This window comes from Gavialis gangeticus, unplaced genomic scaffold (genome assembly GCF_001723915.1).
Source record: "Gavialis gangeticus isolate Ggan-Ray unplaced genomic scaffold, GavGan_comp1, whole genome shotgun sequence".
Lineage (NCBI taxonomy): Eukaryota > Metazoa > Chordata > Crocodylia > Gavialidae > Gavialis > Gavialis gangeticus.
In genome coordinates, this window is record NW_017729003.1 from 13,410,993 (window position 1) to 13,422,133 (window position 11,141).

The 11,141-nt window shown below is 45.7% G+C and overlaps 1 protein-coding gene across 1 annotated transcript; it reads right to left on the reverse strand.

Annotated features, from left to right (window-relative positions):
* Window positions 1–1,197: 1,197 nt before the first annotated feature.
* On the reverse strand, window positions 1,198–8,122 carry CUNH10orf35 (chromosome unknown C10orf35 homolog). Its single transcript, XM_019507841.1, has 3 exons — window positions 8,023–8,122; window positions 6,347–6,474; window positions 1,198–3,008 (listed from the first exon to the last, which is right to left on the reverse strand). The coding sequence occupies exons 2-3, from the start codon at window positions 6,437–6,439 to the stop codon at window positions 2,754–2,756; spliced, it is 348 nt and encodes a 115-aa protein (XP_019363386.1). The 5' UTR covers window positions 6,440–6,474; window positions 8,023–8,122; the 3' UTR covers window positions 1,198–2,753.
* Window positions 8,123–11,141: the final 3,019 nt, after the last annotated feature.

The window sequence follows — 11,141 nt, forward strand, 5'->3', positions numbered from 1 at the left end:
ATTTAATCCATGAGTGGTTTTAATTCATTTCAATTAATCAGATTTGAAGGATATATTAAGTTCCTTAGCTAAGTACAGCCTGCTGTGAAAGCCCTCCAACCCACTCTGAGCATCCATGCTTCAAATTCAAGCTGACACTGGAACAGTGTCAGCTAAGAGATTATGTCTGGTGATTAACACATCTGTTGTCAAAGCACCCAAATCCCTTGTGCTCACCCTCTTGTTTCTTCTCCACCTCTGTGGAAAGAGCAGGAACAATTTACTAACAGGATTAGTTCTGTCACTTGGGTTCACAATGAGGGCCCCCAGCATTGAAGGCCCATCTCTGTCAGAGCTCCTTCTCAGATGCTCTGCCTCACTGTGGAAGTAGAAGCAGTGAGACAAGAGAAAGATAAATACATGGAAATCAGTAGGGTCATTTCCCTCTGCTGGTTTTCAACTGGGGGAGGCAAGTCTAGAGTAGGTTACATAGGAAGCCAGTCAACCCCTGCCATCTCTGCTACTGGTATAATAATTCACATTCCTAAATTAGCTCAGCTGAGGTACTGGGACCATCTCCCATGACACCAGCCTGTCTTTTGCACAGTTCCCTTCACGTATGGATAGTACAGTCCCAAAATGCTATCCACTGCTTGGCCTCTATATTGAAAAACTCTTTGCTTAGGTGCCATTTGCTATGATGGTGGTCAGCCATTCATTAGGAACAGACCTGAGACCATCAAGTTATTTTACACTCGCCACCAGAAGGCTTTCAAAAAATAACACTTTTCAGTGCTTTCCAGTTAAAGATGGCTTCAGTTTAAGAAGAGGCACCTAAGAATGTTAACCTAATAGCAGCACCAACGCAACTGAATACAGTATGATGGCACTGCACCACCTCAGTGCTGTCAAGGGTTACTGAAGAATCTTGGTGAGATTCAGGCTCAGCCCCATCTGAGCGTATTAGGGTCAACTGACAACTACTGGTCTCCATTTAAATAACACCATGTTAAAAGCCAGGCTTGCTAACCCAATCCCCAGAGCTAACCAGTTCTTTTGCAAGGTTGAGTTTAATAAAGAAACTTGTTTCTCTCAAGTTGTATCTCTACAGATTTCCCAGCACTTGTGGAGCCTCAACTCAGGAAAATACCATTGATTATTGCTAGTCCTGCCACACTCATTACAGGCTTAAGAAAAGAAAAAAATTCAGAGATGAGACCATTTTGAAAGAGAAGTGTGTATTAAGAGTTACAGAACAATTTTATTATAACAAAGTGGCATGTTAAGAGATTTTTCCTGCATCTCATTTCATTTTTTAGCACAAGGTTCTTGTTATCACAGGAAACAGAAAAAGGTTTAAGGTGTTGCTGTTAGCATTTTTGTACTCCTCCAAGGAAAATTCTATTGACAGTCAATTTGTGAGGCACAATTCCCTTCATTTACTCTGTTGTTAGAAGAACAACAGCGGCCTGCATCCATTACACAGAGATCATAACACACACACCAGGTCTCACTTATAGAACAATGTCCTTGTTAAAATACACAGGGAGAGTGAACATGTTATAAGTCACTATGGTCCCCAGTTGAAATTCAGATCTGTATTTGGATATTAACTCAAACTTCCCCAAAACCGGGGAGAATTTTAATTCAGAGTTGTAGTTTGGCCCCCTCTAAAAATATTGACCTGATGACTGGATCTCGATCTAAATGAGAACTTCCTCCAAAATCCAGATCTGCTGTCTTTGTTGAGGCCTCAGTCTGTTGAGAAGGTGGAGCTCTTCAAAGGGAAAGTTCTTAAGTTTTTTGGCCTTGGAGATCTTTTTCACAAGAAAGAAAGCTTTAAAATGCATCAGGCCACAGCACCATCTCTCTAATGTGTTTTTATTTCCACTTCTGAAGGTTACCAAAGACTTTAGTGTTCTAAAATGGGCCCCGCTCTCCATATACATCTAGGCCCAATGTCTCATCCTTGCTGGAATCATTCCAGTGGCAGCAAGGATTGAGCATTACTAAAGATGACATCAGTTCCCCACACAATGGAAGAAAGGGAGCAAGTTCTCATTCAAACACAAATATCCTTGGTGTTTACCTGAGCAAGAGAAAAGTGCTAGTAATATCAATTGTTTTATTAGGTTCTTCCATGTTTTTATTTTCAAACTTCTTTTAGCCTGTCCACTCTCCATAGTAAAGACCCCTTTCCAGCCCCTTTTTACAACCTTCTAGTTCTCTGTGTATAAGACATAACATGCACCCACTTCACCCACTCTTCTCTCTTAATTTTACCTTCCCCATGCAGTGTTTCTTTGGGATCAAATAAGCAATTACACAACAATCCCTACCTTCTCCAGGATGTTTCAAATGGTCTTAAATCATGCTGGTTTGTTTCTGTACCCTTCTGTTCCCATTTCAGGTCCCCTTTCTACACCTTAACTGAAGTTTACGCTATTTGCATGAACTCTCCAGCTGGTGGCTGAAGTGACTGGTCAAACCAGACCTCAGTCAGACAACCTTCAGGGAGGAACTGCTTAACATGGAAAAATGCTACCACTGGGATTGTGCTCCCTGTGCATCCCAACTCCCTACTGCTACTCCCCTTAAATACTATGCAGTAACACTCTCAGGAGAGAGGGCTATGTACATGCAGCACACACTCCATGAAGACACATGCATACACACACACGCACACACATATATACCCACATGCATGCCTGACAAGGAAACCCACTCTTTCTTTCACCAAGCAGAAAGCAGTAATGGCTGATAGTAGGGCTCTATCATCGCTGGCTCAGGTGTGAGATCACATAGATAAGGCCCACCAACAGCAGGCCACGCACCCCCACCATCATGAGGAGGAACAGCAGCAGGATGGACATCACCGGCTCTACCACCTGGTTGCCAAGGTTCCATAGGGGGAATCCCATATTCACAAGCTGCTGGTTGAGCTCTGAGAATGGAGACCTTCCCCTCAACCTCGCATTCTGCTGCTGCAGTGGAGTAGGACCGCCATTAGGCATTGCGTTGAAGAAACCCTGCAGACAAAGAGAAAATGAACTCAGCAGACTTATGCCAGACTAGTGGAGGGGGAAAAAGCCAACACAAAGCACCAAGAAGAATCTCAAAAACATTCTTGTTTATTAAATCCAGAGTGCAACGTGGTCAGAATCAGCTCCCAAGGCCAATGGAGAACAATGGGGTACCAAAGCACAAGTGATTGCCTGCCTCTGACAAGCATTTCAGAGGAGCTGTCTGCCTTTTGCACTCTAAACCAAAGGTCACACTGTCGGAAGGGGAATGGACAGCAGAGTCTGCAGGATCATGCCTCTGGGTTGCCCACAAAATACGAAGTCTCTCTCTCGCTCTCACACATGCATACACCCCCATATCTGAACCTCTTGAGACCAGAAACACAAGCTAGGATTGGAGCCAACTTTATATAAAGTGGAAAGGAACACTGACAGTTGGAACAGGAAAAGAGCTGCTGTTCCTACTAAGACTTTCCTTGTAATCTCTGCATGGTGAGGATCTGTGGATCTGGAAGGAACACATCAGGCCAAGACAGGAAGAAAGGAAGACACATGCTACTCTGAAAATAGATCTAGACCGGAATTAATACTGTTTATACCAGAGGTGTCAAACACATGATCTGCAGACTGGATCTATCCTGCAGAACCATTCCATCTGACCTGCTAGTAGTCCAGAGGGCTACCAGAAGTTAGGGTTGTGGCCACTGAAGGTGCCCTGCTGACGGACCCTGGACCTTGACAGACACTGCCAATGGTGGCACAGGGGTGAGCAAGGGCAGATACACCCTGGAGACAAACAATCCCTGGCACACCTACAGGATTGGCAACGCCAACCTGGCCTGCACTACGAATGAAAGGAATAATAACTGACCACAGTATGAACATGAACCAGCAGCGTGACGCCATAGCCAGCAGAGCCAACAATACCCTGGCATGCATCAATCGATGCATCTCCAGCAAAACCAAAGAAATGATTCTCCCACTCTACTCAGCATTGGTGAGACCACAGCTGGAGTACTGCATCCAGTTCTTGGCGCCACACTTTAACAAGAACATGGTAAGGCTTGAGGGAGTCCAGAGAAGGGCCACCTGTATGATCAGAGACTTGCGCAGCAAGCCATACGAGGAAAGGCTGAGTGAGACTCTTCAGCCTGAAAAAGAGAAGGCTGAGAGGGGACTTGGTAGCAGCTTACCACTATATCAAAGGTGTATATCAAGGACTTGGTGAATAACTGTTCACCAAAGCACCCTTGGGGAAAACTAGCAGTAATGGTCACAGACTCCTGGAAGACCGTTTCAGGCTCAACATTAGGAAAAACTACTTCATAACTAGGGTGTCCAGACTGTGGAATAAGCTCCCTTCAGAGCTGGTGCAACCGCCTACCCTGGAAATTTTCAAGAGGAAACCGGACAGTCACCTCGCTGGGGTCACCTGACCCCAGTTGTCTTTCCTGCTTGGTGCAGGGGGCTGGAACTGATGATTTTCTGAGGTCCCTTCCAGCCTTACAATCTATGAAAACCCTTTGCTTGCCCTAATACCACCCATCTCTGGATCCATGCTACTACCGCCCATTCCTTCAGCAGCAATGCTGGCCACTCCCCGACCTAGGCCCTCACCCCTGATACTGCTTGATGCCCAACCTGGGTGGCTGGCCCCAACTCAGATGCACTGCAGCTGCTGCTAACTGTGAGGATCTGGCCCAGAAGGAGCCCCCACGATCTGTATCCAGCCCAGAGCAAGTTTGACATCCCTGGTTTAGACCAGTGTTGGCTCCCCCCACGGGTCACTAACTGTTTACAAATGGATTTATAATGCAGTTTCAGTGCAACAGCTGATAGCAGCGCAACTGCCTGTTGCCCAGCTGACACAGCAGACCCCAGAGGGGCAGACAGAGGAACAACCAGTGTTTGGCCACTGCACAGATTAAATCTGTGTTTCCTAAAGTTCCCTAGACTGGGAAGTTATTCTCTGTTCCTGCCAATATGCCTACACAACAGAACCCAGCTGCTATAAGACACCATGATACTTGTGCTAATTTTGGAGCTGCTTTTCCACTGCTTTGTGTTTTATTTCAATTAGACACAATTGGGCCCACAGAGTGAACCCTGATGCATTTCCACCGCTACTTGCTATACTCCCTGCTATTCCCAACAGTCCCCTAATACAGGGGTGGGCAAAATATGGCTCACAGGCCATATCCAGCCCACCAATTAATTATATCTGGCCTGTGGGCAGGTGGTGTGGGCAGTGGCTCTGGCTCCAGCCTCTGCTGGTGCCACAGGAAATACTGGGCAAAAGCAGTCCCACCTACAATCACACCCTCCTGGCACCACACAGCAGGCCCTAGGCAAGCTGCACTCAAGCCTTGCCAACTCTGGCTCCGGCCTTTGCTAGTTCTATGTGGAATGCCAGGTGGAAGCAGCCCCACCAGCCCAACTCCACACAGCAGGCCCTGGGTCAGCCATGCTTGGGCCCCAGCCCCAGCTTGGGCTGGACCAGCTGTGCCCTGTGTGCCCGTGGTCTGGAGCTGGCAGGAGCCACCCTGGGCACCAGGACTGTGCTCAGAGGCAGTGGAGCTTCCCTGGTACCTCTCAACAGGTAAAGCCCCAGTCCCACCTTGCCTCTTGCAGTGCTGCAAGCTGGCCCAGCTACCTGCTACCTCCTGGCTCCAGCCAACATGGTTCCTATCCCATCTGGCCAGGTGAAGTTGCCCCCAGCACCCTGGGGCTGGGGCTCCTCCTGGGGGAAGAAGGACCTCCAGGCTGCAGGTGGCATGTCAGGGTACAGGCAGAGGCAGGAGCTCCGTTGTGATTTGGGGGTGGCTGGGCAGTGGCAGGGCTCTGCTGGAGGCGGGGGTGTCCTCCCTTGGCTAAGTGCCCTGCTGGCTGGTTTTATTTCCCTTGGGACAAGCATTTTATTTTGAGCTATTATGTAAATTGCTTCTATATGCACTATGCAAAAAACATAAATCAAGACAAAACATTTTTTTAAATAAAATTAAAATAATTTATAGTAGATGTTTGATTTTCAGCATATGATTTTTTTAATCTAAAATGTGTTAAAATTATATTCTCACCATTAATTTTATGTGTGTGGCCCTCAACAGCTCACCAAAACTTGTTAAGTGGCCCTCCGGCCAAATAATTGCCTACCCCTACCCTAATACCTTGCAAGTACGGTACAAAATATTCTCATTCATCTCTGTCTTGCCTAGTTCTCAGAATAAAGCATGAAGAATTATGCAGTTCAGAAGAGTGTTTAATAGTGATGCACCCCCCATTTCCTCCAGCAATTGTAAAATGCACTGCATTTTTCCCCATATTTTCCTCTTCTGTTGCCTTACCCGCCGGGAAGCATTGTCCCTCTGCTGAGTGCTTGCTCTCACCCGGGGGTCGTCATCCTGTACAATATCTCCATTAGCCAAAATCCGCACCATCCTCAGGGTCGCACAGTGTAGCTACCCAGTCACACCTGTAACACAGGAAAAAGTGCTCAGAGCAGTGGTTCAACCTTTTTAGACTCAAGGCACCCCTTGTTAGACTCAAAAACCCCCTCAGAAAATGCCAGGTTCATTTTCACTCTTTTTTTTTTCCTACAGAAAAATAATAGAGCAATTCTTCTGTGGCAAAGAACTCAGAATGACCACAGCAGGGCAGAATGTTAGTTTAACAATATTAATTTATCCTGTGTATCATGTTTGCACACCTAACAGTGCTCACATTGCATGGCACCCTGCAGCACCTTTGAAAGGATCTCAAGGCACCCCAGGGCACTGCAGCACCCTGTCTTAGAGGGAAAGTACCCAGAGAGAAAGCTCAGGGCCCTATCAGACATTCAACACTGATAAGAGGGAAAACAGGGCCATGTAAAACAAATTAACCATCTTGGGCCAAACTGCAATAAAAGCAAGTTTTCCCCAGCCTTTGCATGACTGCACAAGGGCCTCTGAGGAGTGTAGGTAGTGCTCACTCCTGCTGCTTGCCACAGAGCAGATAGAATAAAAGGGATTTAGGGGCAGGGAGCAGTTGGGGCCATCACCCTATAAACATATTGTTATGGACACAGCAAAAGTCCCACTGCCAGAAACTGGAAAAAAAACCTACTCTGAATATTGAATCCCCAGGGGAAGAGATATCTGGCTTGCTTCAGAAGAGCTAAGAGAAATAGCAACTGAAAGTATCATATGAACACAGAGTTTGAAACTGCAGTAATGTCCTCAGATCTCCCTTCCTACCACCAGCAAACCTCACAACTATTTTGCAAGTCTGAAGAAATCTAAAATAAACTTTCCCTCTTGCAAGAGGAAGCCTCTAAGAATCAGAATCGTAAGTATATGTATGAGGGCTCTGCAGAGCAGTATATTTTGCGCTAGAATTTAATAAATATACATTTATCCTGGTAAGAATGAACATCTATAACAGCCCAGGAAAACCAGTGAAGACCATGGGTAGGTGTCAGGAATCTAGTCACTCAACCTGTGCCTCGTTATAACTCAGCATGCATGAAGCAGTTGGCTTAAAATCTCAGCAGACCTGTACTTTTGCCATTAATTCAAAGTAGTTTTTAATCCAATTAGAATCCTGCAGGAGGTCGCCAAGGGCCAGCACCACACACTGCCTTACCCCATGCATGAGGGACTGCTCTTTCACCCCAGGACTGTTAGCAGCACGTTTCCCTTCTCTGAGAGCCACCAGGCATTCAGAGTGGCCTGTAGCCCTGTTTGCCTTTTGGATTTGAAAGCTGATCTTTCCCATCCTGACAGACCCGTGCACATGCTGACCACACTACTGATGCTGTGCAGATGGATCTAAGTCCTTCCTCTGTCACAACCATGGCTTGGATCAGCCTGGGCACACGGTCTGCTAGGATCCACACAGCAGGTTATCCCTGCAGCCTCTGGGTTTTTTTACATAGCTGTCATTTCGCCAAGGAGCAGATATGAGAAGGCACGGAGGGAAGCAGAGACTCTGCAGCTCCCTGAGAAGGTGCTCTGCAACCTGCCAGAAAGAGCAGACTCACCTTTGCGATTCTCTCCCCGTTTACGCCATCCAGGGTCCTGCTTCTGTCACGGACACTTGCAGCCAGGCTGGTGCTTCCCCCAGGCTGACGACACAGGAAGCTGAGGGGATCGAGGGAGAAGGCAGCTGCTCTTCCAGACAGACTCTCCCAGACAGAGCAAATCCCCCTTCAGGCTCCACAGCAAACTGCAGCTCTGGCGGATTCAGAGCTCTCTACACAAGTGCCCTCTGGCCACGGTTGTCCTGAACCCCTGCTCCTTGCCACATGTTTGCTGACACTGGGATGCTGATCCAGCAGTCAGAGCAGCCCTGAGACTTCAGCTTGATAAATCTGAAATCTGGGCATGGCAAGTGCCCTTGGCCCAAAGAAAAAGTGGGAAAGGACCCCAGGGACATGGCCCTGCTGGCCACAGCCTAAGGAGTCCTCTGAAATTCAAGCCATATGCCTCCAAAGCCACAGCGCGTTGCTGATTGTCACAGAGCTCTCCCCCATCCCACAACCCAGTGTTGCAAGACAGTTGAAGAACAAGCCTCCAGCTGATTTTCTAGCATAGGACAAATTCACAAACCAGATTTAGGATTGAGTTTGGGGCCAGATCATTAGAGTTGAAGACCAGCTTGTTGACCTAAGCAAATGTTGAACCAGTAATCAGTTCAAAGTTGTTATTAGTGCCAGTTAGTGCACTTGAGTTGTACACAATTTGGCACAAGTTTCTCAGACCAAACTAAGTTTAACACTTTTAGCAACCTAGATCTCATTTCCAACCAAAGGCTGGCTAGAACAAGGTCTGAGGACACCTGAATAAAGTTTGGTAGCAGTTTGTGAGGCCAGGCAAAGCTTAATTTAGACCCTAGTTTGTGAGCCCTGACTAGTGGCAAAGTCAATAGCAGTTCCTGGGTTCAGGTGAGCTCTGGACTGCATCACAGTTCGGTAACGTGGTTTGTTCCATCCACACAGCCAGGAATGTAACATGGTTTAATACATACTACCAGGTTCTTCTAATACAGTCAGGTCTTCTGATGCATTAAGTTATCTGCTCTAGACAGGTGCAATCAGTTTCTCCTGGAGTCCAAATTATCCTGTGAACAATTCCCATTTTCTAGATCAGAATATGATATGGGTTGGGCCCCAGGCATGTGTACTGGCATAAAGACAGGCTATATATTCTCAGTCAGACCTTTGGAGTCTTCTCAGTTGAAATCCACCATAGAAGTGAATTGTGGCTAAGAAAAGGAGGAGGGTGATCCTTGCATTTCCTCCTTCTCAGGGAAGCAGAGCATCCAGGATGGACTCTGACAGAGATGGACCCTCTACACTGGAGGCCCTCATTGTCAGCCCAAGTGATGGAGCTAATCCTCTTAACAGATTGCCACCTTCTTTTCTAATAGACAAAAAGCAAAAGGGAAGTAAGGAAAACTGCCTTGGAGTTTGAGGCCACAACATTAATCCCTTTCCCTCATTCCTTCAGAAATAAAATGATCCTTAAGGAGACAGCATCAAGCACTTTCAGCCACACATTTTACTCACTTCTAAAACTGAAGTGAATGTTGCAGATGACCTCTGGCTCCAGGAAATCCCTTCAGGTCTGGCTTTAAAATCTGTTTCACTCGCTCTGTGTATTTTTTCACTACACTGGCTTTTGCAGTCCTAGTCTATCCTGACAGCTCCTCACCAACCACAGGGTTTGTCTATAAAGGCTGGGCAAGCCATACCTTCCAATTATGTCATATGATGGTATTTAGGTCTAAGCATAACTTTGGATTTAGAGTTTGGAGCTGTAGCTACACTGTAGAACACTATCTTGTTTACTGATGCTCCAACTGTTTGGGGCCCATTCTCCACTCTGTATGAGGGAGAGAAAACTTAAGAGATTCCTAAATCAAGAACTAAAACTAAAATACATCCCTACTTATTCTTCCAAAATTTGCCTTTATCCTTTAGCAGTCAAGTCCCCCAAGAACCAAATTTGTTTGTGGGTTTTTTTGGTGTTGCATTTTCTTTCATTTCAGATGCCAGGGATCCCACTTTAAAAAACAATATAGCTTAGTCTGGAGAATGTATTATGTAAACGTTTGGCCCCTACAGATTGTGAGTTCAAGTACCTTCCCCAGAGTTCAGTAGTGTTGCTTGTGAAAATATAGTTATTAATCTGGCCACAAGAGGGCAGCCATATTGTATGTGGAATGCAATTCCAGTCTACAGAGATTGTTAACAATGAATAAAATAAATATGAAAATGAGGCACTAGTTTTAAAGTTTTGTTCCAATTCTTCATAGCTAGGCAAATGTCTATGTACAACTCCATGAAATTCAGAGTTAATCTACTATATTTTCCCTATTCCAGCAAATTCAGGTGTAGATTAGAGTGCTTAATAAAAGTATTTTAATATTCTGTAAATGGAACACAAAAGATAGTCTGATTCTTAAAATAAGATGTGCTAGCAAAAATATGACAATTTATCAGGACTTCTGTCACATGGGAGCAGTTCCCCACTATTCCCAATCATGTTCAATCCCCATAGTTTGCAATGGTAATATTCTTCATTTAACTTGGTTTTTGTTCACAATAAATGACCTTCACTACAAATAGTTTTGGTGTAAAGGACCCTAAAATCCCAATAAAATGCAAACTTTTAAACATAACTTCTTGTACTCAGCCCCAGTCTTCAATTTTAAAAACTTACTGTGAACTAATAAATTCACTGCAGTCAAAAGATTACAAAACTAGCTACCAAGGTGAGCACTTGCTTTTGGGGATTCAGTTTGCCTCAAGTAGCACACCCAAAATCTGTAGACACTCTTGAAAACGTAGAACATCTTTAATCTCTCCGTTGTGGAGAGTGGTGTCCTGGATGCAGATCCTCTGCAGGAAATGTTGAACTCCCATAACTCACCCTATGGGAGCAGGCCAGTCCTGCAGGGCAGGAGGAGCTGTGCTTCCAGAGCAGCATGGGGTATTGTCAGGGAAGCCTCTAGTTGCAGCTGCCTGCTGCAGTGTGAATAGTTTCACAGCTCACCGAAGAGACGACTGAATTTAATTCAAGATGAATGGGTGCCTCCCTGATACAGATGACATTTTCATTGCAAACTAACAAGGGGAGAAATCCAATTACATCACAA